The sequence below is a fragment of the Lipophrys pholis genome (assembly GCF_963383615.2).
Source record: "Lipophrys pholis genome assembly, chromosome: 1".
In the NCBI taxonomy this organism is placed as follows: Eukaryota; Metazoa; Chordata; class Actinopteri; order Blenniiformes; family Blenniidae; genus Lipophrys; species Lipophrys pholis.
Window position 1 is genome coordinate 18,246,619 of NC_137635.1, and position 27,919 is coordinate 18,274,537.

Consider the following 27,919-nt stretch of genomic DNA (forward strand, 5'->3'; position numbering starts at 1 on the left):
ATTCAAACTTTAACAACAGAGCTCCACACTGCACCAACGTGACGCCTCCTCTGGAGTTTATCTGCATCAAACAACATCACAACTCAAAACAAAAACCCTCTTTGCATCCAGACTTGATGAAAAGTTTCTAAAACACAAAGAAATGAATCTCTGTTCATGTTTCTGTGACAAAGCTGTGAGAGACAACTTCAGTGTGGAGAAGCTGCAGAAACAAACATCAGCAGAAGAAGAAAAGATGAACAAGTGTTGATGATGGCTGTTTGATTGACACCTGATCTGTGTGCAGTGTAGAAAGAAAACTACAAAATAAAAGCAAATCACTGCACCTGTTGTGACCTCAGTCTATTTCAGTCTCATGAACTCTGCACTGCTTCCAGAGAAGGACCAACCATAAATCCAGACTCCAGCGAGGAGCGGCTGAGTGAATGTGGTCTGGACTCTGCGGAGGAGAGTCATGGTTTCAGAGACGCTGTAGAAGGACAGAATACCTGCTGTGTGATCCAGGTACACTCCCACTCTGGAGGAAGGACGGCCTGACACTGGAGTTTCAGCATCGTTGTGATAAAAACTAGAGCCGCTGTCAGAACAAAGTAAAGCCCATGATTTGTCATTATAACCAAATAAAGTTTCAGCCCCGCCTTCTCTGCTGATATTTTTGTATGAGACTGCTACACAAATGTCTCCTCTCCTCTCCACCTCCCAGTAACAACGTCCAGTCAGACTCTCTCTACTCAGAACCTGAAAATATAAAGTGAATCTGTCTGGATGTTGAGAAGAAGGCTGTTCATTCTTCATTAATGTGACTTTTCTGTTTCCCTCTGACAGTAGCAGCCGGGTGTTTGCTGTGTTTGGATCCAGTGTGAGTTCACGAGAGTATTTGAGGAAAGCAGCTCTGGTCGTTGGCTCTGGTTGAGGCAGTAAAACATCCACTTCAGTCACTCTCAGTGAGATGTTTGTCCACGTCTCACTCAGGACGTCCTGTAGTTTCTTTGGGACTTCTGACACAGCTGCTGTCACGTCCTCAAAGTATCTGAGAGGAGCCGTCTGGAAGCTGGAGGAGTGTGTGGACTGACTGAGAGCAGACAGTGAGGGGAAGCTGAGCAGGAAGTGCTTGTGGTCCTCTGTGTGTTCCAGCTGCTCCAGCTGCTCGTCTTTCCTCTTCAGCTCAGCGATCTCCTGCTCCAGCTTCTCCTGAAGCTCTCGCACTCGACTCGCCTGTGTTTGCTGCTGGGATCTGACCTGCTGCTCCACATCTCTGCTTCTCTCCTGGATGAGACGGATCAGCTGGCTGAAGATCTTCTCACAGTCCTCCACTGTCTGATCAGCAGAGACGTCCAGGTTCTTCACCTCCTGTTCCAGCAGCTTCACGTCTTTCTCTGCGTCCTGGATCCTCTGCTGGATGATCTGTCGACTCTCCTCCAGCCCCCTCTGCCTCTCCCTCCTTTCTGCTGCAGCTGACACGATGTCGTGGCCTTTGTGTTCGTCCACGGAGCAGAGAAAACAGATACACTGCTGATCAGTGCGGCAGAACATCTTCATCACCTCATCGTGACGAGAGCACATGTTCTCCTGCAGCTTCTTGGAGGGATCCACCAGCTTGTGCTTCTTCAATGCAGCTGCATCATAATGAGGCTGAAGGTGCTGCTCACAGAAAGAGGCCACACACACCAAACAGGACTTGGAAGCTTTCAGTTTCCTTCCAGTGCAGACGTCACAGGCCACATCTTCAGCTCCAGCATAGCAGTGATCAGCAGGAGCAGCTTGAAGTCCGCTCCTCTTCAGCTGCTCCCCACCTCTGATGGTTCCGCCTTCCAAAGAGATCTGAAGGGGAGGGAACAAGGTTCTATGTGGAGGGGTGGAGCTCATTAGTTTAACTTCAGTCTGGATTGAATCATGTAATTACACAGAACAAACATGTATATAACTTCACAGTAACAATACATGATATAAATGATATTGCTCAATCAATTCAAAAATCTTTTTTTCTTAATTAAAGATGAAGCTGATCAAGTTGTAGATTTTTAGTTTTCAGTTCAAAAACTCAGCTGCAGCACCCTGCGACCCTGAACTGGATAAAGCTGTATAGAAGATGGATGGATGTCTGTTAGGTTATTTATAAAGGATTATCTCTACGATTTAGAACTACAAACATTTAAAACAAAGCTTGTTTACATATTGTACATTTTGTTTGAGCTGGTTAAATGACTTTTATTAAATAATTAGCTGTTTTTTTTTTTGCTTTGCTTATTTTGGCAGTTTTCATTGATTTGTGCTCTGTTGCTTCGTGGCTGAAATAACTGCACAACATCTCAAACTTACGTTCCCTCTTTACTTATCTTAGTGAACAAGGTACAAGAACATTTCTAGAGTCCAGCTTCTTCTGTGTTTCTAACTCTGAACGTAGCTTTCAGTAGGTAACATTAGGGAAGGTCGCCCTCTACTGGGCAAACCTTGTAACATGTTTACATTATATTAACAGCCTTAATATTCAGTATTCCACATGCTCTTTGACTCATTTTTATCCAGTTGAGCTGTTTAGTCATTACATAGTTTCAAACTACCGGTATTTATTTTTGTTCTTACTTTTTGGCATGGTCCTCATTTATTTGATCTTTTTACAAACTGTTTTTACATTCTCACATTATTTCCAGTGACACCTTTGACAACATTGGTAATATTTTGGTTTATTGTGCTGGACTTTTCTTTGGACTCCAGTGTTTCCTCAGTCGGAGCCCCCTGCACCGGGGAGGGGGCTCCTGGTTCTGTCCCGGGTGACGCTGGCTCGGGGTCCGCTCTGCCCTGGTGAGGTGGGAGGTCCTGGTCCTGCCATGGCCTTCTGGCGGTCTGGGCTCTTCCCCTGCACGGGTCTGACCAGGCTTCTTGTTTGGCCCCCGGGTGGTCCGGGGTTCTGTTACTGAGGGCCCCCATGGATTTGATCGTGTTTCCTCTCTGGTTCTGGTGCTCAGCCACATCTTTCCATTGATAATAATCATTTTTGTAATGAGCTTTGTAACACTTCTGGAGTCATTACAGTGCCTATATCATTACTAGGGTCAGTGCTAGGTTCGACTACTGGAGCAGTAATGAGTACCACATACTTCAATGACCACAGACCAGAGAATAATTTTAATTTTTGCCGGCTTAAGTTTATAAAATTAAAACAGAAACAGTTGACATACAATTAACAACAGTTGACATGTAATTAACAGACAGTTGACATACAATGAACAAGTTCCACTTCCCTTTTTTAGAGGAATAGCCCTTTAGGGCTTTGAGATACTAGTTGCACTTGGATTAGGTTATTTAAATTCAAGGTTTGTCTTTCCCTTTCTATTATTCGAGTTAACTCATGGTTTATTTGGAATTTTAGTTCATTTCTTTAGTTCCAAAATTCTAATTCCAGTTGATTAAGGTTCGTTTCAATTATTAACCATTTCAGTTTTTGCACAGAAATTACAACCATAGTTCATTTAACACCATTTTGCATTTCATGTATGATTGAAAAAAATTAAAAATATTTAAATCACAACTCAAACTAATTTTGCAAACGACTGAACAATCAATTGTCTCTTTTCCTTCATGCATGAATCCTGTGTTTCCCAGACCGCTGCAGGTTGCAGAGAAGTGTGGAGAAATACCAGGTTTTGATGAACCCACAGAACCTCCAGAAAAAGGGGGTTTGCTTTTCAGGACTCACACACAGTTCAATGGATCCTTAGGTGGCTCGCCATCGGGTTTCCTGTACCTGGAGTCCAAATTCTGACGGAATGTCAGTGTGACTGACCCTCGGCTCCCTTGTTGGGAGTCGTGGGCACTGTTTTCGTATTGGATGTCATTTGGACAATTGATTTGGTGTGTTTGAGACAACTCATCCCTGCAGTTACCTGTAGCTTCCACTGGGCATCAGGATTCCTTGTCGGAGCGCCTAAACTGCATGGGGTTGAGGACCCAGCGGCACTCTTACCTGTGCAGGCAGAATAAAGGGGGTGTCGAGCGGCGTTTTTTCCTGGTATGGAAAGTAATGGGAGGAGCAGCCAGCGCGAGCCTTCAGATCGAGCTGTCAGAGCGAGCTGTCAAACAAGAGCAGTGCGCTCAGAGGCAGCGTGATTCGTGAAAGTGGTGCATCTACAAGTCGTGGCGCTTTCAAATAGTGGTGCATCTACAAGTCCAAGACAAGTCCCCTACACTATGAAAGACTCCTTTTTTCTAACGCCCTTGGTGCGCGGAATGAGGTACGTAATGCAGTATCTTATTTGACCTCTTACTGCAGGTGAAGCGGGTTGTGTTGTCTCATCTTTAAATACAGTTGTTGCATTTATTTACTCCGTTTATTTATTTAATATTAAGGTTTAATGAATGGTACAATATTAAAGATTGACAGTTACTTGTGTCTGGTTTTACAAAATTGAAATGGTTAAATAAAGTATGTTTATGAATTGTTTGCACTGTATGAGAATTTTTAATTAAATCACTAGTATTTTGTATTGTCTTGTAGTTTTCACGGTGCTCAGCTTTGCTCAACTGCGAAATAAAAGGGGCATTGAGAAGCATCAGTCGAGACTCCAGCGTCTTGTTCTTTCAACCCAAGGGCCGTTATAGGATTTAAATGTCACTTAATATCCAAGATGATAAAAGGCTGCCAATTCCCCTGCACTCTGAAGAATCGTAGTTGTTTATTTTTGTAATAAAACCACAAACACATGCAATATGCTATAAAGACTAACAATGGCGAGCTGCACGAACATTCAACGAAGTTGGATCATTAATAATGTTGATTTCTCTGACTCATTGTTGCTGAGATGGAGAGCCGGTGAAGCAACTGAAGAACGGATGTGATGTGTTCATATTTGCTGTCATCAGGATCCAGGCAGCTCTGTTCTGAATGTCGGGGCCTTTTTAATAGAAGTTTAATCTGGAGGAGGAAAAGGTGAGTGCCGCCAATGAGCTTTGTTAACTTTGCCAGTATTTGTCTTTATAATCCGATTTTTATGGTGGTAGGTGTGTGTGCACTTTGTGCTGCATTTTATTGTATATAAAGTACTCTGTACATAAAACTTGTTTTACTTCAGTTCATCTTACAGACTTAATAACCTAAACATGACATGAGGCCTTCATGTTTATCACTTTTACCTCCTGTGATTCTTCCCAACATCTTAAGATCTTCCCACCTGGATGCAGAAGATGCCTCTTTGCTGTAACTGCTCACAGTTCCGGGGGCTCCTATTAATATTTCTGGTGTTGTAAAGCTGCAGGTAGCAGCGATAGAAACACACAACATGATGGTAATAAACAAACAGGAGACGGTTTAGGTTTTTTTCCCAGACATTCTCAAACTCTTCACTGTTGTACTTTATTTACTCGGTTAGTGAATTGTTGCAGAGGCAAACACTCTGATTCTGTTCAGCACGTGATGATACAGTCTGCTTATCAATACACACAGAAGTGCCATTGGTCACCAGATACGACACAAACAGAGGTATGACAATACTGCTCCTACTTCTTAAGGCAGGGGTGTCAAACTCAGTTCCTGGGGAGGGCGAGCCCTGCATGTTCTCCATGTCTCCCTGCTTCAACACAGCTGATTGCAGTGAGCAGCTCGTTATCAGACGTTCTGTTGAACTCGGTGATGGCACCATCATGACATTCACGTGTGTTGAAGAAGGGAGACATGGAAAACATGCAGGGCTTGGCCCTCCAGGACCTGAGTTGGACACCCCTGTCCTAAGGGCTCACCAGTCAAAGGAAGGAAGAAGCAAAGCTTATTTGATCCTACCTCTTCTTCTATATCTCAGATACAATTCAATATGTTCCTGAAGCTTATAAAGTCTGTTTGTTTCACTGCCTAGAATATTTAGTCAGCAGTTACATGTTGAAACCAAACTTCTGCTGGTATTTTATACTCGCAGGATAGAATCTTACACACCAACATGTGATCCAGATTTGATGGGTCAATTCTTCAGCGATGCAGTGAAACTGTGCTTCTTTGAGTCCTTTGCATGTTTTCTCCTCCGTCCTGCAGCAAAGCACACGGCGCCAAAGCGCCTTGGCCTTCTCCTTGTTCGGCGTCCTGCTGGCTCACGGTGAGCTGAGGAACAACAAGCTGAGCCAGCTGGTCGTCAACTTGTGGAACCTCAGCCACAAACACGGACACTGCGAGACTCCGATGTCTGTGAGTTGGTGTTTCACTTCTTCTGTCCAGCAGCTCAGCCATGCTTACCTCACTTATAGTCCAGAAAGTACCGTCCTCTCCACACGTCGGTCTGGTCCTGTAATGGCAACCTTTTTCCCCACATCCGGTAGTGCTGTTGAGTCGCTGCAGGGGGCTCCAGGTCTCATTAATGAATCGCTATGTTTTAAGAACAGTTCACAAAATGCAACCAAACAAAAGAGCAGAAGTGAGGAGAGTTCAGTTCAAGTTTTCCTTTCAAAAAGTTCAATTCTCCAACAAACAAACATTTTTTGAGCTTTCTGACGACACCAGTTTCTTTTATTTGGATCTTTATGTTTTGTATGTTGTGTGATATTTGGGTGTGACATGCTTTTGAAAAGTACTTTTTGTCACTTTCCACCAAATAAAATCCACAAAACATGTTCATCTTTTTCAACTTTTAATAGTTTTTAGTAGATGTGACTGCTTTTTCAAAGCAGGATTTTCAACTGTTTGAACCATTTTGAGCCTTTTTAAGTGTTCCTCACTTTCCACATTTTCTCATGGATTTGAAGCAATTTTTGCAATTTTGAGCAGTGTTTTTCCATGCTGGGTTTAGAAGGTTTGCCCTTTTAGTAACAAGATAATTTTTGATAATTGGTGTCTAAATAAGAGAAGATAAAACTCTTTCGCACCATAATATGCAGTGAAAGCCACAAATGGTGGCTGTTTTACTTTACTCTTCATTTATCTGCGCCATTATTATTGATTCATACAGCTGGAGGTTATTTCCATTTGAAGAAACACGCTTTCTTGTGAACGAAAAGAAATCCGGCTGGAACAGTTCCTTGATGTCTTGCGCCAGGAAAGACGGGCAATCTGAGCTAAACATCTGCAGTCTTAAGTCAAACAGTGAAACAACTGACTTTTAGGAAGAAGTTGATGAAATCTGATGAACTTAGATGGATGAGATTGCTCCGTGTTTGCCTGCGATGGACTGGTGACCTCTCGAGGGTTAAATCATATGAAAAATGTGAGATTTCCACTGTATTGTAGTTTAGTGGAGATGTTTATTTCTCTCCCAACCGACTGAGGACACCAGACACTGCAGCTCAACACACCATGTCCCAGATCTTCTCAGGACTTCTGTTGAGTTGAATCAGTTTTCCCGTATAAATCCACATCCAGAGTGTTTCATACGACTGCCTCGTTGCTTTCAATCTGCAGGAGAACGTTTTCAATGTATTTGACTCGCTGCTGAAGCCTGATCTCTTTGACTGTGGACCGACGGTGTTCTGGTCTCTTTGTGCTTCAGGTTCGGACTCTGGAGTCCATCAAGCATCAGGCTCAGCAGCCTGACACGGCTCACCTGTCGGACACAGTCCAGAGGCTGGCGCTACAGTCCCGCACCTGAACACCGGCCGTCTGGCCGTTTGGAGAAATGTCGTGTCCATAAAAACACAAATTATCTTGAAGAAATGTTTCAGAGCCCTTTTAGGTTTGACAGATTCACACACTTAGTTGAGATTGTGATGAATAATAAACTAATTGCAGCCACAAAACGGCTGATTTTGTTCAACATTGAAGCATTTTGAAACCGTTTCCAGTCCCTTTCATTCTGGTCAAGAAATAAACTTTGATTAAAGAAACTAAGAATTGTTTGAAGTTGTTGGAGAGTCAATCTTTTCATACTAGTTTTATGAAACTCCGAGTCGAGGGTTTGTCCTTGTGTGTTTCAGGAGAAAAGAGAAGAAGCTTTATGGCTCAACCAAGAAAACTTCATTGCTTTCTCACATTAAATGAGCTGAGTCACGTGACACGATTGGCAAGATGGCTGCCTAGGTAAAACGCTCCGTCAAGCAGTGTTTAATTTATCCTGAAAATTTTGTCCACGACCACGAACCAACGGATGTAGCGTGCCAGAAGACTGCATAACTGCACGAGGATGTCGAAACCAAAGAAGAGCGCGACCAGTGGAGATATTAAAAAGCATTTGCGGGCTCAAACAACATCCCAAGATGGCGGCGATGTCGGGGCCACGTGTCCCGAACCGCAGCAATTTGCTCAAGACATCGCAAATATTTTCACTGCGCTGCAGAAGATTTCAACTGACCTGGCCAGCCTGGATGATATCCGGCGCACCACGATGTCGGTGGAAGGGAAGTTGTCTTCACTTATTACGCGAGTGACCGACGTGGAGAAGAGGGTGGAGTGGCTGGAGGACGTGGACAAGACGATGAAAACATCCTTGGAAGCTAACCCAGTGGCTACCAGGGCTGAGTTGGACGATCTTCGCAACAACCTCGAGGATCTAGAAAACCGCAGCAGGCGTAATAATCTCCGGTTTGTGGGAATACCAGAAGGCAGCGAATCTGGAGACCTGACGGAGTTTGTTGGCAGGTTTTTACAATCGGTTCTCGGCTGGGAAAACACCGTGAAGCTACCGGAGATTAACGGGCCCATCGAGCCCCCGCACCGCGGCCAAGCCCCGGGGAGAGACCGCGCACAATCCTGGTCCGGTTCCTGAGGTCGGGGGAGAGGGAGCTGGTTCTGGAGCGGCACGGAGTAAAGGAGAGCTGCGGTGGGAAGGCAAGCGGATCATGATTTTTCCTGATTTTGCGAGAGCCACTCAGGCGAAACGGGAGCATTTCAGGGAGTGCAAGAAGATCCTTCATACTCGAAATGTAAAGTTTGCGTTGCTGTTCCCCGCCACCCTTTGGATCGAGTGCAGCGGGGGCCACAAGAGCTTTAAAGACCCGAAACGAGCGATGGGCTTCATTGAAAAAATGGAAGCTCAGTGACATTTGAACTTCACGTGAGTCTAACTGTGCAGAAATTACTTGGTTAATAGCGCTGGCCGTTACAGGCAGAGTATCACATGATAATAATTGCTAAATTTGGTTGGTTGTGGACTGTTCCAAAGTATATGCTGGTGGAGGTGATGGGTGAGTCACTCAATCGACGGATCACGGTCCGACAGGTGTGCTGTGTTGTTCCTATTAGGCGCAGAGTTCAGGTTAATGCGCCTTGTTTTTTTAGTTGGGGGGAGGGGGTTAGAGGGGGAGACCAATGTTACAGTTTTGAAATAGGATAGGAAATATGGCTTTGTGTATGTGTACCTGGTTCTTTTCTTTTGTAATCTGTCTATATGTCATCTAGAATAAATAACGTGCATTTCACCTCCTGGAATGTAAAGGGACTCGGGCATTTAAATAAGCGGAAGAAAATTATGTCAGTACTGAAGTCCAAACAGTATGATATAGTATTTATGCAGGAAACACATTTATCCGGGTCAGAGTCGGATAAATTATGCAGAGATTGGGTTGGTCATGTGTATAGTAGTGGGGGCTCGGGTCAGAGTAGGGGAGTTATAGTTCTAATTAATAAAAAACTGCAGTTTAAATGTATTAAGGTATTTAAGGATACAGAAGGTAGGGTAATTATAATTTTGTCGGAAATACAGTCTCAACTGGTTACATTAGTCAATATTTAGGCTCTAAATGGGGATGAGCCAGATTTCTTTGGAGAGCTGGAGGCTAAAATTCAACAAATGGGAAATTATCAAATTGTAAATGGAGGAGATTTTAACTTAGTGATGGATCCAATTCTGGACCAAAGTAGCTTAGTGAGGTGTAGGAGCAAGAAAGCTGCACAGACAGTCAAAAGTATGTGTGAGAATTTGGGATTAATTGATGTGTGGAGAACTTTAAACCAACCAACAGAGATTACACATTCTTCTCTGCTCCTCATAAGACCTTCTCTCGTATAGATTTCTATCTGATTTCCAAATCTCTTTTGAAGTCGGTCATTACATGCTCAGTTGGGAGTATCTTGATATCAGATCATGCCCCAGTGGTGCTCGAGATGCTTCCTGTTATTGAGAAGATTCGAATGCCAAGATGGAGGTTCAATTCTTCTTTACTGCAAGAAGTTGAATTCAGGGAGGCGTTGAGGGGTCATATTAACTTACATTGCCGAAAATGTTACCACTGCGCCCTCCGCTGGAGTAGCTTGGGAGGCTCTTAAGGCAGTGGTAAGAGGGTTTGTCTAGAATATGCGTCACATAAGAAAAAGAAAAATATTATAAAGCAGACGGAACTTGAAAGCAAAATTAAGAAATTGGAAGCTGGTTTGAAAAGGTGCTTCAATACTAATGGTCTCAGAGAATTAACTAAACTAAAATATGAATATAACTGTATCCTGTCTCAGAAAGTAGAGTTTTTTCTTTTTAGGATGAGACAAAAATACTTTGAATTTGGGGACAAAATGGGCAAATTGTTAGCTCATGGCTTAAAACAGAGGGAACTATCTTCACTGATCCCTGCAATCCAAAATCCAGGAGGAGACCTCCTCACTAAATCTATTGATATCAATAATACCTTTAAAGATTTCTATAGGGAGCTGTATACGTCGGACTGTAGTAATGAGGATGAGAATATGAAAGAATTTTTTGAGAAATTAGACCGACCAAAATTATCCGAAGAACAAAAGAAAGATCTTGATTCACCAATAACTCAGGGGGAAATTGTGAGGGTTATTAAAGGCTTACCAAATGATAAAGCTCCAGGCCCTGATGGGTATACGGCAGAATTTTTTAAATGTTATGTGACCGAGTTGACTCCTCTATTATATGATATGTACATGGAATCATTTGAGAGAGGGGAACTACCTCAAACGCTATCTCAAGCTCTGATTACCCTTATTGTGAAAAAAGACAAAGACCCAAATGAGTGCAAAAATTATCGGCCTATTTCCTATTTCTCTGATATCTCTGGACGCCAAGATATTGTCAAAAATGTTAGCCAATCGATTAGACAAAGTTATCACCTCTCTAATACATAGAGACCAGGTGGGGTTCATTAATAAACGAAACTCATCAGACAATATAAGAAGGTTTATTGATGTTATGTGGGCAGTTTCAGACTTGGACTCTCCAATGGCTGCTATTTCGCTTGATGCTGAAAAAGCTTTTGATCGGGTCGAGTGGGGGTATATGTTTAAATTACTGGAAATTTTGGGATCTGGCGGGATATTTATCAGGTGGATACAATTATTATACTGTCAACCAGAGGCCGCAGTTCAAACAAATGGATATATTTCTCCTTACTTTAGACTAAGCAGGGCAACCCGCCAAGGCTCACCACTCAGCCCGGGTTTGTTTAGCTTAGTATTAGAACCACTAGCAGCAGCGATCCCACAGGATGAGAACTTTTGCGGAATTGACATCGAGGGATCTATTCATAAATTGATGTTATACGCGGACGATATTTTGCTGTTTGTATCAGATCCTCGGGTATCTATTCCTTCAGTGCTTAATATAATTAACTCATTCTCCAAATTTTCAGGGTATAAAGTTAACTGGGCAAAATCAGAGGCCCTGCCACTGACAAAGTTTTGTCCCACAGCATTGTTTCAGGAGGGTAATTTCTCCCGGCCTAGGCGGGGTTTACAATATCTTGGCATTCTGTTTCCTCCTCATCTGGATGATCTTATTAAAGTGAACTTTGACCCACTGATGCAAAAAATCTCTGTCGATGTGAAACGCTGGTCATCATTGTCCTTGTCTCTCTGGGGTAAGGTTAATGCACTTAAAATGAATTCAATTCCAAAACTCAACTATCTGCTACATTCTCTCCCCCTACAGATCCCTCTAAGTTATTTCAATAAATTTGATATTATTTGTAAAGATTTTCTCTGGAATGGTAAGCGCCCACGAATGCATCTTGGGAAACTTCAACAGCCTGTAGAAAGAGGGGGCCTGGGACTTCCAAGACTACTCTTTTATTACTATGCATACAGCTTGAGACACCGTGCACATTGGGCATTGCCTCCAGAAAGGGCCCCACCATGGCACTCCATAGAGCAATCTGCAGCAGCACCTTTACCACTAATAAACTGTCTGTCAAGCAAAATTAGGAATGGTGACAAATTCCACCCTATTATATCACATCTTCAGGAGATGTGGAAAAAAATTCTAAAGATTGTAGATGTTGACCCTTATCTAAATTGTACATCGAGTATTTGGCTGAATCCAAAAGTTTGTATTAATAAAGTTTCCTTCTTATGGACCGAATGGTTGGATAAAGGGATTGGCACTATGGGGGACCTGTACAGTGGGAATATAATTAAATCATTCGAGGATCTATCACAACAATATGGGCTGGGCAGGAACCACATGTGGAAGTACTTTCAGATTTGTCATGCTTCGAAAGGAGTGTTTAGTTCACACTATCAGGCCCCACAGACTGCAGATCCAGTAAATGCAATTTTTAAGATATTTGGGGGGGGCTTCAAAATATTACAAGTTGTTGTTCAGCCTCTATGAGAATAAAAACATGGCCTCTCTGAAATGGGTATGGGAAAAAGATTTAGGGATTTCTTTTGATGACCAGGAATGGGCAAAAATATGTGCCAATGGTCGTACTTTATCCAGAGACCTAAGAGTGAGGCTAACGCAGTTTAAAATATTACACCGCTTTTATTGGACACCAAGTAGATTATTTAGAATGGGGTTGCTAGATTCAACTTATGTTGGAAATGTAAACACTTTGATGGTTCTTTGATACATGTGCTGTGGTCTTGTCCACAAATTCAATTGTTCTGGATGAGAATACATCATTTTATACAAAATGTATCAGGTGTACACTTGGATTTTGCTGAACTTGCCTAATGCACTGAAGGACTGGACACAGACTGTGATCATGATTGGAAAACAAATTCTGCTCAGACACTGGAAATCCCCAGGAACTCCCCCATTTGATGAATGGACTGCTGAACTGTCAAAGGTTGCTGCATATGAAAACATGTCTTACATGGGTTTGAAGAGTTTTATACAAGCATTGATATGTATATATAATTGTATTTTGTTTGTGGAAAAATAATAAAAAAATGTAAATAAAAAAAAATGATCTGAAAGATTAAATAACAACTAAGTGCTTTTTGATTAATGGAATTCAAGCTTCTGGTCATTTTCTTCACTCTTCAAACATTCCTTCATGTTTTCTGTCTAAACAACAATATATAGACTAATGTTAAAAAGTCTGGAAACACTTTTTTTATTCAGTCAGTGTTTGATCAATCAGTACAGAAAAGTACATTTCATCAACTATCATCAGACCTTCCTTATTGGACTTTTAGGAAATGATTCCAAAGATTTACAAATCACATTTATTAACCTTTATAAAAAGACTAATCAGTTTCTCTCTGAACAAGTTTATGAAAATTATATTCAATAATACATTTTTCAAACAATTATGTTAATCCCTCACCCCGAGTCTCTCTCACACACACACACACACACACACACACTACAGCCGAGGGAAAACACAGACACACTACAAGATATAAATCAAAGACATGATCACATGCAAATGTCATGAAAACAAACAAGAATCCAAATCATCCAGAGATCACAACAAAAATCTACAAAATAAAAGCAAATCACTGCACCTGATGTGACCTCAGTCTATTTCAGTCTCATGAACTCTGCACTGCTTGCAGAGGAGAACCAATCATCAAACCAGACTCCAGCGAGGAGCGGCTGAGTGAATGTGGTCTGGACTCTGTGGAGGAGAGTCATGGTTTCAGAGACGCTGTAGAAGGACAGAATACCTGCTGTGTGATCCAGGTACACTCCCACTCTGGAGGAAGGACGGCCTGACACTGGAGTTTTAGCTTTCTTGTGATAAAAACTAGAGCTGCTGTCAGAACAAAGTAAAGCCCATGATTTGTCATTATAACCAAATGAACTTTCAGCCCTGCCTTCTCTGCTGATATTTTTGTATGAGACTGCTACACTAATGCCTCCTCTCCTCTCCACCTCCCAGTAACAACGTCCAGTCAGACTCTCTCTACTCAGAACCTGCCACTGTGAAGTGAATCTGTCTGGATGTTGAGAATAAGGCTGTTTATTCTTCATTAATGTGACTTTTCTGTTTCCCTCTGACAGTAGCAGCCAGGTGTTTGCTGTGTTTGGATCCAGTGTGAGTTCACGAGAGTATTTGAGGAAAGCAGCTCTGGTCGTTGGCTCTGGTTGAGGCGGTAAAACATCCACTTCAGTCACTCTCAGTGAGATGTTTGTCCACGTCTCACTCAGGACGTCCTGTAGTTTCTTTGGGACTTCTGACACAGCTGCTGTCACGTCCTCAAAGTATCTGAGAGGAGCCGTCTGGAAGCTGGAGGAGTGTGTGGACTGACTGAGAGCAGACAGTGAGGGGAAGCTGAGCAGGAAGTGCTTGTGGTCCTCTGTGTGTTCCAGCTGCTCCAGCTGCTCGTCTTTCCTCTTCAGCTCAGCGATCTCCTGCTCCAGCTTCTCCTGAAGCTCTCGCACTCGACTCGCCTGTGTTTGCTGCTGGGATCTGACCTGCTGCTCCACATCTCTGCTTCTCTCCTGGATGAGACGGATCAGCTGGCTGAAGATCTTCTCACAGTCCTCCACTGTCTGATCAGCAGAGACGTCCAGGTTCTTCACCTCCTGTTCCAGCAGCTTCACGTCTTTCTCTGCGTCCTGGATCCTCTGCTGGATGATCTGTCGACTCTCCTCCAGCCCCCTCTGCCTCTCCCTCCTTTCTGCTGCAGCTGACACGATGTCGTGGCCTTTGTGTTCGTCCACGGAGCAGAGAAAACAGATACACTGCTGATCAGTGCGGCAGAACATCTTCATCACCTCATCGTGACGAGAGCACATGTTCTCCTGCAGCTTCTTGGAGGGATCCACCAGCTTGTGCTTCTTGAATGCAGCTGCATCATAATGAGGCTGAAGGTGCTGCTCACAGAAAGAGGCCACACACACCAAACAGGACTTGGAAGCTTTCAGTTTCCTTCCAGTGCAGACGTCACAGGCCACATCTTCAGCTCCAGCATAGCAGTGATCAGCAGGAGCAGCTTGAAGTCCGCTCCTCTTCAGCTCCTCCACTAAAACTGCCAACATGGTGCTTTTCACCAGGACAGGCCTGGCTGGGAACGTCTGCCTGCACTGAGGGCAGCTGTGGACTTTCTCCTCATCCTCGTCACCCCAGCAGCTTTGAATACACTTCATGCAGTAGCTGTGTCCACAGGGAATAGTCACCGGCTCCTTCAGGAGATCCAGACAGATGGAACAAGAGAAGCTCTCTCTGTCCAGCTCAACTCCTTTCTGCGCCATTTCTCCTCTCTGTGGCTCCGACTGTTAGTTTCACTTCCTGACAAGAGAAACTGCTTTGAGAAGTGATCTCCACGTCATGTGTTTGTTCAATGCCTGGAGCCTATCAGCTGCTGCTCCCCACCTCTGATGGTTCCGCCTTCCAAAGAGATCTGAAGGGGAGGGAACAAGGTTCTATGTGGAGGGGTGGAGCTCATTAGTTTAACTTCAGTCTGGATTGAATCATGTAATTACACAGAACAAACATGTATATAACTTCACAGTAACAATACATGATATAAATGATATTGCTCAATCAATTCCAAAATCTTTTTTTTTTTAATTAAAGATGAAGCTGATCAAGTTGTAGATTTTTAGTTTTCAGTTCAAAACCTCAGCTGCAGCACCCTGCGACCCTGAACTGGATAAAGCTGTATAGAAGATGGATGGATGTCTGTTAGGTTATTTATAAAGGATTATCTCTACGATTTAGAACTACAAACATTTAAAACAAAGCTTGTTTACATATTGTACATTTTGTTTGAGCTGGTTAAATGACTTTTATTAAATAATTAGCTGTTTTTTTTTTTGCTTTGCTTATTTTGGCAGTTTTCATTGATTTGTGCTCTGTTGCTTCGTGGCTGAAATAACTGCACAACATCTCAAACTTACGTTCCCTCTTTACTTATCTTAGTGAACAAGGTACAAGAACATTTCTAGAGTCCAGCTTCTTCTGTGTTTCTAACTCTGAACGTAGCTTTCAGTAGGTAACATTAGGGAAGGTCGCCCTCTACTGGGAAAACCTTGTAACATGTTTACATTATATTAACAGCCTTAATATTCAGTATTCCACATGCTCTTTGACTCATTTTTATCCAGTTGAGCTGTTTAGTCATTTCATAGTTTCAAACTACCGGTATTTATTTTTGTTCTTACTTTTTGGCATGGTCCTCATTTATTTGATCTTTTTACAAAACTGTTTTTACATTCTCACATTATTTCCAGTGACACCTTTGACAACATTGGTAATATTTTGGTTTATTGTGCTGGAGTTTTCTTTGGACTCCAGTGTTTCCTCAGTCGGAGCCCCCTGCACCGGGGAGGGGGCTGCTGGTTCTGTTCCGGGTGACGCTGGCTCGGGGTCCGCTCTGCCCTGGTGAGGTGGGAGGTCCTGGTCCTGCCATGGCCTTCTGGCGGTCTGGGCTCTTCCCCTGCACGGGTCTGTGGCGGGGTGCGCTCCCGTTCAAACAACAACCACAGCAACTCCAAGTGGCAAGTCGACTTTTTCTTTTATTGTCCCCAAACAGTGCCGGTGCTCGTTATTTACAGTGAGAAAAATATTTACAACAAGAACAGAAAAACATAAGCTGATCCCAGCTCTTCCTTTAGCTGGGGGGTTTGAAAAAAACAGTTCTAGTCTGAGTGGTGTTGCTCCACAGTGCAACTTCAAGGAATGACTCCCTTCTGAAGCTTTGCCCACTGCTTTTATACTGTTACACTCCTCCCAGGGGTGTGATTGAGTCATCTTCACCAATCATGATTTCATAAAACCAATAATAATCACATCCTACTTTAGGACACTTCATTTTTCTACTAAAATGAACAAAAACATTTTCCAAATAAAGTCATGAAATAATTCCCCTTATAAACAAAAATTAATAATTAAACAAAACACCAAATGATCACATGACCCTAAAGTCGCGCTCAGGCTTTGTTATAAACCCGGGTTAACTCCACCCCGTCTTGCCTGTCACCAGCTCCCGGGCGTCATGTCACCGGTAAGTGTTGTGTGCGCGTGAGGATGTTTGAATGTTTGCACGGGTAAAACATTTCCAGTCCAGGTGTGCACCCCTGGCTGACTATGCTCACAGGTGGGGAACGAAAGATGAATTCAGTGAATGATGTCATGAGAAATACGGAGGGGAATGAGGAAATGAGTGTGGCGTGTATCGTGGGCGTGTATCGTGGTGTGCAGTCTGCTACGCAGGGTGTGTATGTGTGTGTATGAGTTCAAGTGTCACTGCGCTTTCACTGACCGAGGGTCTCCGCTGCCTGCGTAACAGCAGGGGCGGAGTGCGGGCGAGCGCGTGCGTGTGTTGTTGCCCCGTTGCTGATGCAGCCGCTCCATCACAGGGTCTGACCAGGCTTCTTGTTTGGCCCCCGGGTGGTCCGGGGTTCTGTTACTGAGGGCCCCCATGGATTTGATCGTGTTTCCTCTCTGGTTCTGGTGCTCAGCCACATCTTTCAATTGATGATAATCATTTTCATAAAGAACTTTACCTTTTGTAAAAGAAAATCTCAAAGTTCCACGTGTAGGAAAAGTGAAAAAAGCAAGCATAAATAAAAAACAGGATTTAAATGTCACTTAATATCCAAGATGATAAAAGGCTGCCAATTCCCCTGCACTCTGAAGAATCGTAGTTGTTTATTTTTGTAATAAAACCACAAACACATGCAATATGCTATAAAGACTAACAATGGCGAGCTGCACGAACATTCAACGAAGTTGGATCATTAATAATGTTGATTTCTCTGACTCATTGTTGCTGAGATGGAGAGCCGGTGAAGCAACTGAAGAATGGACGTGAAGTGTTCATATTTGCTCTCATCAGGATCCAGGCAGCTCTGTTCTGAATGTCGGGGCCTTTTTAATAGAAGTTTAATCTGGAGGAGGAAAAGGTGAGTGCCGCCAATGAGCTTTGTTAACTTTGCCAGTATTTGTCTTTATAATCCGATTTTTATGGTGGTAGGTGTGTGTGCACTTTGTGCTGCATTTTATTGTATATAAAGTACTCTGTACATAAAACTTGTTTTACTTCAGTTCATCTTACAGACTTAATAACCTAAACATGACATGAGGCCTTCATGTTTATCACTTTTACCTGCTGTGATTCTTCCCAACATCTTAAGATCTTCCCACCTGGATGCAGAAGATGCCTCTTTGCTGTAACTGCTCACAGTTCCGGGGGCTCCTATTAATATTCCTGGTGTTGTAAAGCTGCAGGTAGCAGCGATAGAAACACACAACATGATGGGAATAAACAAACAGGAGACGGTTTAGGTTTTTTTCCCAGACATTCTCAAACTCTTCACTGTTGTACTTTATTTACTTGGTTAGTGAATTGTTGCAGAGGCAAACACTCTGATTCTGTTCAGCACGTGATGATACAGTCTGCTTATCAATACACACAGAAGTGCCATTGGTCACCAGATACGACACAAACAGAGGTATGACAATACTGCTCCTACTTCTTAAGGCAGGGGTGTCAAACTCAGTTCCTGGGGAGGGCGAGCCCTGCATGTTCTCCATGTCTCCCTGCTTCAACACAGCTGATTGCAGTGAGCAGCTCGTTATCAGGCGTTGTGTTGAACTCGGTGATGGCACCATCATGACATTCACGTGTGTTGAAGAAGGGAGACATGGAAAACATGCAGGGCTTGGCCCTCCAGGACCTGAGTTGGACACCCCTGTCCTAAGGGCTCACCAGTCAAAGGAAGGAAGAAGCAAAGCTTATTTGATCCTACCTCTTCTTCTATATCTCAGATACAATTCAATATGTTCCTGAAGCTTATAAAGTCTGTTTGTTTCACTGCCTAGAATATTTAGTCAGCAGTTACATGTTGAAACCAAACTTCTGCTGGTATTTTATACTCGCAGGATAGAATCTTACACACCAACATGTGATCCAGATTTGATGGGTCAATTCTTCAGCGATGCAGTGAAACTGTGCTTCTTTGAGTCCTTTGCAAGTTTTCCCCTCCGTCCTGCAGCAAAGCACACGGCGCCAAAGCGCCTTGGCCTTCTCCTTGTTCGGCGTCCTGCTGGCTCACGGTGAGCTGAGGAACAACAAGCTGAGCCAGCTGGTCGTCAACTTGTGGAACCTCAGCCACAAACACGGACACTGCGAGACTCCGATGTCTGTGAGTTGGTGTTTCACTTCTTCTGTCCAGCAGCTCAGCCATGCTTACCTCACTTATAGTCCAGAAAGTACCGTCCTCTCCACACGTCGGTCTGGTCCTGTAATGGCAACCTTTTTCCCCCACATCCGGCAGTGCTGTTGAGTCGCTGCAGGGGGCTCCAGGTCTCATTAATGAATCGCTATGTTTTAAGAACAGTTCACAAAATGCAACCAAACAAAAGAGCAGAAGTCAGGAGAGTTCAGTTCAAGTTTTCCTTTCAAAAAGTTCAATTCTCCAACAAACAAACATTGTTTGAGCTTTCTGACGACACCAGTTTCTTTTATTTGGATCTTTATGTTTTGTATGTTGTGTGATATTTGGGTGTGACATACTTTTGAAAAGTACTTTTTGTCACTTTCCACCAAATAAAATCCACAAAACATGTTCATCTTTTTCGACTTTTAATAGTTTTTAGTAGATGTGACTGCTTTTTCAAAGCAGGATTTTCAACTGTTTGAACCATTTTGAGCCTTTTTAAGTGTTCCTCACTTTCCACATTTTCTCATGGATTTGAAGCAATTTTTGCAATTTTGAGCAGTGTTTTTCCATGCTGGGTTTAGAAGGTTTGCCCTTTTAGTAACAAGATAATTTTTGATAATTGGTGTCTAAATAAGAGAAGATAAAACTCTTTTGCACCATAATATGCAGTGAAAGCCACAAATGGTGGCTGTTTTACTTTACTCTTCATTTATCTGCGCCATTATTATTGATTCATACAGCTGGAGGTTATTTCCATTTGAAGAAACACGCTTTCTTGTGAACGAAAATAAATCCGGCTGGAACAGTTCCTTGATGTCTTGCGCCAGGAAAGACGGGCAATCTGAGCTAAACATCTGCAGTCTTAAGTCAAACAGTGAAACAACTGACTTTTAGGAAGAAGTTGATGAAATCTGATGAACTTAGACGGATGAGATTGCTCCGTGTTTGCCTGCGATGGACTGGTGAGCTCTCGAGGGTTAAATCATATGAAAAATGTGAGATTTCCACTGTATTGTAGTTTAGTGGAGATGTTTATTTCTCTCCCAACCGACTGAGGACACCAGACACTGCAGCTCAACACACCATGTCCCAGATCTTCTCAGGACTTCTGTTGAGTTGAATCAGTTTTCCCGTATAAATCCACATCCAGAGTGTTTCATACGACTGCCTCGTTGCTTTCAATCTGCAGGAGAACGTTTTCAATGTATTTGACTCGCTGCTGAAGCCTGATCTCTTTGACTGTGGACCGACGGTGTTCTGGTCTCTTTGTGCTTCAGGTTCGGACTCTGGAGTCCATCAAGCATCAGGCTCAGCAGCCTGACACGGCTCACCTGTCGGACACAGTCCAGAGGCTGGCGCTACAGTCCCGCACCTGAACACCGACCGTCTGGCCGTTTGGAGAAATGTCGTGTCCATAAAAACACAAATTATCTTGAAGAAATGTTTCAGAGCCCTTTTAGGTTTGACAGATTCACACACTTAGTTGAGATTGTGATGAATAATAAACTAATTGCAGCCACAAAACGGCTGATTTTGTTCAACATTGAAGCATTTTGAAACCGTTTCCAGTCCCTTTCATTCTGGTCAAGAAATAAACTTTGATTAAAGAAACTAAGAATTGTTTGAAGTTGTTGGAGAGTCAATCTTTTCAAACTAGTTTTATGAAACTCCGAGTCGAGGGTTTGTCCTTGTGTGTTTCAGGAGAAAAGAGAAGAAGCTTTATGGCTCAACCAAGAAAACGTCATTGCTTTCTCACATTAAATAAGCTGAAAGATTAAATAACAACTAAGTGCTTTTTGATTAATGGAATTCAAGCTTCTGGTCATTTTCTTCACTCTTCAAACATTCCTTCATGTTTTCTGTCGAAACAACAACAATATATAGACTAATGTTAAAAAGTCAACGGTCTGGAAACACTTTTTTATTCAATCCGTGTTTGATCAATCAGTACAGAAAAGTACATTTCATCAACTATCATCAGACCTTCCTTATTGGACTTTTAGGAAATGATTCCAAAGATTTACAAATCACATTTATTAACCTTTATAAAAAGACTAATCAGTTTCTCTCTGAACAAGTTTATGAAAATTATATTCAATAATACATTTTTCAAGCAATTATGTTAATCCCTCACCCCGAGTCTCTCACACGCACACACACACACACACACACACACACACACACACACACACACACACACACACACTACAGCCGAGGGAAAACACAGATACACTACAAGATATAAATCAAAGACATGATCAAATGCAAATGTCATGAAAACAAACAAGAATCCAAATCATCCAGAGATCACAACAAAAATCTACTACCTGCATCAAAATAGAAATAATTGTAGTTTCAAATAAAGAAATAAAACTATGAAAATGACCAACTATTCCCCCATTTGTACATGTTGCTGCTTTCAGATTAACAGATTACACCTCACACAAGATGACTGACAAAACAAAAGCGGATTCAAACTTTAACAACAGAGCTCCACACTGCACCAACGTGACGCCTCCTCTGGAGTTTATCTGCATCAAACAACATCACAACTCAAAACAAAAACCCTCTTTGCATCCAGACTTGATGAAAAGTTTCTAAAACACAAAGAAATGAATCTCTGTTCATGTTTCTGTGACAAAGCTGTGAGAGACAACTTCAGTGTGGAGAAGCTGCAGAAACAAACATCAGCAGAAGAAGAAAAGATGAACAAGTGTTGATGATGGCTGTTTGATTGACACCTGATCTGTGTGCAGTGTAGAAAGAAAACTACAAAATAAAAGCAAATCACTGCACCTGTTGTGACCTCAGTCTATTTCAGTCTCATGAACTCTGCACTGCTTCCAGAGAAGGACCAATCATCAATCCCCACTCCAGCGAGGAGCGGCTGAGTGAATGTGGTCTGGACTCTGTGGAGGAGAGTCATGGTTTCAGAGACGCTGTAGAAGGACAGAATACCTGCTGTGTGATCCAGGTACACTCCCACTCTGGAGGAAGGACGGCCTGACACTGGAGTTTTAGCGTTGTTGTGATAAAAACTAGAGCCGCTGTCAGAACAAAGTAAAGCCCATGATTTGTCATTAGAACCAAATAAACTTTCAGCCCAGCCTTCTCTGCTGATATTTTTGTATGAGACTGCTACACGAATGCCTCCTCTCCTCTCCACCTCCCAGTAACAACGTCCAGTCAGACTCTCTCTACTCAGAACCTGATAATATGAAGTGAATCTGTCTGGATGTTGAGAATAAGGCTGTTCATTCTTCATTAATGTGACTTTTCTGTTTCCCTCTGACAGTAGCAGCTGGGTGTTTGCTGTGTTTGGATCCAGTGTGAGTTTACGAGAGTATTTGAGGAAAGCAGCTCTGGTCGTTGGCTCTGGTTGAGGCAGTAAAACATCCACTTCAGTCACTCTCAGTGAGATGTTTGTCCACGTCTCACTCAGGACGTCCTGTAGTTTCTTTGGGACTTCTGACACAGCTGCTGTCACGTCCTCAAAGTATCTGAGAGGAGCCGTCTGGAAGCTGGAGGAGTGTGTGGACTGACTGAGAGCAGACAGTGAGGGGAAGCTGAGCAGGAAGTGCTTGTGGTCCTCTGTGTGTTCCAGCTGCTCCAGCTGCTCGTCTTTCCTCTTCAGCTCAGCGATCTCCTGCTCCAGCTTCTCCTGAAGCTCTCGCACTCGACTCGCCTGTGTTTGCTGCTGGGATCTGACCTGCTGCTCCACATCTCTGCTTCTCTCCCGGATGAGACGGATCAGCTGGCTGAAGATCTTCTCACAGTCCTCCACTGTCTGATCAGCAGAGACGTCCAGGTTCTTCACCTCCTGTTCCAGCAGCTTCACGTCTTTCTCTGCGTCCTGGATCCTCTGCTGGATGATCTGTCGACTCTCCTCCAGCCCCCTCTGCCTCTCCCTCCTTTCTGCTGCAGCTGACACGATGTCGTGGCCTTTGTGTTCGTCCACGGAGCAGAGAAAACAGATACACTGCTGATCAGTGCGGCAGAACATCTTCATCACCTCATCGTGACGAGAGCACATGTTCTCCTGCAGCTTCTTGGAGGGATTCACCAGCTTGTGCTTCTTCAATGCAGCTGCATCATAATGAGGCTGAAGGTGCTGCTCACAGAAAGAGGCCACACACACCAAACAGGACTTGGAAGCTTTCAGTTTCCTTCCAGTGCAGACGTCACAGGCCACATCTTCAGCTCCAGCATAGCAGTGATCAGCAGGAGCAGCTTGAAGTCCGCTCCTCTTCAGCTCCTCCACTAAAACTGCCAACATGGTGCTTTTCACCAGGACAGGCCTGGCTGGGAACGTCTGCCTGCACTGAGGGCAGCTGTGGACTTTCTCCTCATCCTCGTCACCCCAGCAGCTTTGAATACACTTCATGCAGTAGCTGTGTCCACAGGGAATAGTCACCGGCTCCTTCAGGAGATCCAGACAGATGGAACAAGAGAAGCTCTCTCTGTCCAGCTCAACTCCTTTCTGCGCCATTTCTCCTCTCTGTGGCTCCGACTGTTAGTTTCACTTCCTGACAAGAGAAACTGCTTTGAGAAGTGATCTCCACGTCATGTGTTTGTTCAATGCCTGGAGCCTATCAGCTGCTGCTCCCCACCTCTGATGGTTCCGCCTTCCAAAGAGATCTGAAGGGGAGGGAACAAGGTTCTATGTGGAGGGGTGGAGCTCATTAGTTTAACTTCAGTCTGGATTGAATCATGTAATTACACAGAACAAACATGTATATAACTTCACAGTTACAATACATGACATAAATGATATTGCTCAATCAATTCCAAAATCTTTTTTTTTTTAATTAAAGATGAAGCTGATCAAGTTGTAGATTTTTAGTTTTCAGTTCAAAAACTCAGCTGCAGCACCCTGCGACCCTGAACTGGATAAAGCTGTATAGAAGATGGATGGATGTCTGTTAGGTTATTTATAAAGGATTATCTCTACGATTTAGAACTACAAACATTTAAAACAAAGCTTGTTTACATATTGTACATTTTGTTTGAGCTGCTTAAATGACTTTTATTAAATAATTAGTTGTTTTTTTTTTGCTTTGCTTACTTTGGCAGTTTTCATTGATTTGTGCTCTGTTGCTTCGTGGCTGAAATAACTGCACAACATCTCAAACTTACGTTCCCTCTTTACTTATCTTAGTGAACAAGGTACAAGAACATTTCTAGAGTCCAGCTTCTTCTGTGTTTCTAACTCTGAACGTAGCTTTCAGTAGGTAACATTAGGGAAGGTCGCCCTCTACTGGGCAAACCTTGTAACATGTTTACATTATATTAACAGCCTTAATATTCAGTATTCCACATGCTCTTTGACTCATTTTTATCCATTTGAGCTGTTTAGTCATTTCATAGTTTCAAACTACCGGTATTTATTTTTGTTCTTACTTTTTGGCATGGTCCTCATTAATTTGATCTTTTTACAAACTGTTTTTACATTCTCACATTATTTCCAGTGACACCTTTGACAACATTGGTAATATTTTGGTTTATTGTGCTGGACTTTTCTTTGGACTCCAGTGTTTCCTCAGTCGGAGCCCCCTGCACCGGGGAGGGGGCTCCTGGTTCTGTCCCGGGTGACGCTGGCTCGGGGTCCGCTCTGCCCTGGTGAGGTGGGAGGTCCTGGTCCTGCCATGGCCTTCTGGCGGTCTGGGCTCTTCCCCTGCACGGGTCTGACCAGGCTTCTTGTTTGGCCCCCGGGTGGTCCGGGGTTCTGTTACTGAGGGCCCCCATGGATTTGATCGTGTTTCCTCTCTTGTTCTGGTGCTCAGCCACATCTTTCCATTGATAATAATCATTTTTGTAATGAGCTTTGTAACACTTCTGGAGTCATTACAGTGCCTAAGTCAGTACTAGGGTCAGTGCTAGGTTCGACTACTGGAGCAGTAATGAGTACCACATACTTCAATGACCACAGACCAGAGAATAATTAAAATTTTTGCCGGCTTAAGTTTATAAAATTAAAACAGAAACAGTTGACATACAATTAACAACAGTTGACATGTAATTAACAGACAGTTGACATACAATGAACAAGTTCCACTTCCCTTTTTTAGAGGAATAGCCCTTTAGGGCTTTGAGATACTAGTTGCACTTGGATTAGGTTATTTAAATTCAAGGTTTGTCTTTCCCTTTTTATTATTCGAGTTAACTCATGGTTTATTTGGAATTTTAGTTCATTTCTTTAGTTCCAAAATTCTAATTCCAGTTGATTAAGGTTCGTTTCAATTATTAACCATTTCAGTTTTTGCACAGAAATTACAACCATAGTTCATTTAACACCATTTTGCATTTCATGTATGATTGAAAAAAAAAAACCTATGAAAATCACAACTCAAACTAAATTCAGCAAACGACTGAACAATCAATTGTCTCTTTTCCTTCATGCATGAATCCTGTGTTTCCCAGACCGCTGCAGGTTGCAGAGAAGTGTGGATCAATACCAGGTTTTGATGAACCCACAGAACCTCCAAAAAAAGGGGGTTTGCTTTTCAGGACTCACACACAGTTCAATGGATCCTTAGGTGGCTCGCCATCGGGTTTCCTGTACCTGCATTTATTTACTCCGTTTATTTATTTAATATTAAGGTTTAATGAATGGTACAATATTAAAGATTGACAGTTACTTGTGTCTGGTTTTACAAAATTGAAATGGTTAAATAAAGTATGTTTATGAATTGTTTGCACTGTATGAGAATTTTTAATTAAATAACTTTTATTTTGTATTGTCTTGTAGTTTTCACGGTGCTCAGCTATGCTCAACTGCGAAATAAAAGGGGCATTGAGAAGCATCAGTCGAGACTCCAGCGTCTTGTTCTTTCAACCCAAGGGCCGTTATAGGATTTAAATGTCACTTAATATCCAAGATGATAAAAGGCTGCCAATTCCCCTGCACTCTGAAGAATCGTAGTTGTTTATTTTTGTAATAAAACCACAAACACATGCAATATGCTATAAAGACTAACAATGGCGAGCTGCACAAACATTCAACGAAGTTGGATCATTAATAAAGTTGATTTTTCTGACTCATTGTTGCTGAGATGGAGAGCCGGTGAAGCAACTGAAGAACGGATGTGATGTGTTCATATTTGCTCTCATCAGGATCCAGGCAGCACTGTTCTGAATGTCTGGGCCTTTTTAATAGAAGTTTAATCTGGAGGAGGAAAAGGTGAGTGCCGCCAATGAGCTTTGTTAACTTTGCCAGTATTTGTCTTTATAATCCGATTTTTATGGTGGTAGGTGTGTGTGCACTTTGTGCTGCATTTTATTGTATATAAAGTACTCTGTACATAAAACTTGTTTTACTTCAGTTCATCTTACAGACTTAATAACCTAAACATGACATGAGGCCTTCATGTTTATCACTTTTACCTGCTGTGATTCTTCCCAACATCTTAAGATCTTCCCACCTGGATGCAGAAGATGCCTCTTTGCTGTAACTGCTCACAGTTCCGGGGGCTCCTATTAATATTTCTGGTGTTGTAAAGCTGCAGGTAGCAGCGATAGAAACACACAACATGATGGTAATAAACAAACAGGAGACGGTTTAGGTTTTTTTCCCAGACATTCTCAAACTCTTCACTGTTGTACTTTATTTACTCGGTTAGTGAATTGTGAAGGTGAGCGGTGCTCAGAGCAGGTGAGCGGCTAAACCCAACTACTGGACGGAAAAAACCGGATTCCTAAACCGAAAAGGTGATTGCCTTCCAGTTTCTCTCTGTTTGTGCTCTGTTTTAGCTCCTATTAGCACCTGTCTCGTCATGGCTTCCCCCTCCTCTCCTCCTATTTTTTCCTGCTCCAAATGTCAGATGTTTAGCTACACCTCGACCTCAGTTACTGACACAGGGACCTGTGAAAAGTGTAGCTTTATTGTAGCACTTGAGGCGAGGCTGAGTCAGCTTGAGGAACGTCTCCTCTCTGTCGAGCTTAGGGCTAGCCCTGTAGCTAGTAGGCAGCCACCAGGTTTAGCTGGAGCGGAGCGTTCTAGCTTAGCAGCGCAGGTAGCAGCTAACTTTAGCCCCCCCTCAGTGGCTCCCGAGCAGCCGGGGGAACAGGGCGGTTGGGTGACTGCCAGGGGTAAACGTAGCAGCAAGAAGTCTACCGGACATCCCCTCTACACCCCGCAGGCCTCCGTCAGTGTCTCCAATATGTTTGCCCCACTCAGCAGCACGTTGGTTGAGAAGGACACGCTGGTTATTGGCTCCTCAATAGTGAGACACGTTAACCTAGGACAACCAGCGGCCACAGTTAGCTGCCTGCCTGGGGCCAGAGCAGGCGACATTGAGTCCCAGCTAAAGCTAATGACCAAGAGTAAACGGAGATTTAAACGGATTGTAATCCACTGCGGTGGAAACGACGTTCACCTGAAGAAGACTGAGGTCCTCAAAGCTAACGTAGAGTCAGTGTGCACATACGCGCGGACCATTTCAGACGAAGTAGTTTTCTCTGGCCCCCTCCCAAACCTCATCAGTGACGAGATGTTTAGCCGCACGTCATCTTTTAACCGCTGGCTGTCAGGGTGGTGTCCCAGTAACTCGGTAGGCTTCATTAATAATTGGAAGTCCTTCTGGGGCAAGCCTGGTCTCATCAGGAGGGACGGCATCCATCCCACGTTGGATGGAGCGTACCTCTTATCTAGAAACATAGTTAAAAGCTTAGCTCCTCCATCCTGACGCACCAGAGTGGGGACCAGGCAACAGAGT

The 27,919-nt window shown here is 43.2% G+C and overlaps 3 protein-coding genes and 1 long non-coding RNA gene across 4 annotated transcripts; 2 read left to right on the plus strand and 2 right to left on the minus strand.

Moving 5' to 3' along the window:
* Window positions 1-342: 342 nt before the first annotated feature.
* Window positions 343-15,296, minus strand: LOC308120936 (uncharacterized protein; the record flags this gene model as incomplete). The annotated part of the gene is made up of 2 exons (XM_080481884.1): window positions 13,617-15,296; window positions 343-1,821 (listed from the first exon to the last, which is right to left on the minus strand). Exons 1-2 carry the CDS (start codon window positions 15,288-15,290, stop codon window positions 343-345), a joined length of 3,153 nt encoding a protein of 1,050 aa, XP_080338010.1. The 5' UTR covers window positions 15,291-15,296.
* LOC308108577 lies at window positions 4,865-7,807 on the plus strand. Its single transcript, XR_013935287.1, has 3 exons — window positions 4,865-4,927; window positions 6,020-6,169; window positions 7,464-7,807. It is a non-coding gene; the product is annotated as an uncharacterized lncRNA (long non-coding RNA).
* A 2,347-nt stretch (window positions 15,297-17,643) lies between the features above and the next one.
* On the plus strand, window positions 17,644-20,826 carry LOC308120944 (VPS35 endosomal protein-sorting factor-like; the record flags this gene model as incomplete). Its single annotated transcript, XM_080481897.1, has 3 exons — window positions 17,644-17,683; window positions 19,018-19,187; window positions 20,483-20,826. The coding sequence occupies 3 exons, from the start codon at window positions 17,644-17,646 to the stop codon at window positions 20,579-20,581; spliced, it is 309 nt and encodes a 102-aa protein (XP_080338023.1). The 3' UTR covers window positions 20,582-20,826.
* A 279-nt stretch (window positions 20,827-21,105) lies between these two features.
* Window positions 21,106-23,725, minus strand: LOC308108570 (tripartite motif-containing protein 16-like). The gene has a single exon (XM_080461643.1). The coding sequence runs from the start codon at window positions 23,692-23,694 to the stop codon at window positions 22,018-22,020; it is 1,677 nt and encodes a 558-aa protein (XP_080317769.1). The 5' UTR covers window positions 23,695-23,725; the 3' UTR covers window positions 21,106-22,017.
* Window positions 23,726-27,919: the final 4,194 nt, after the last annotated feature.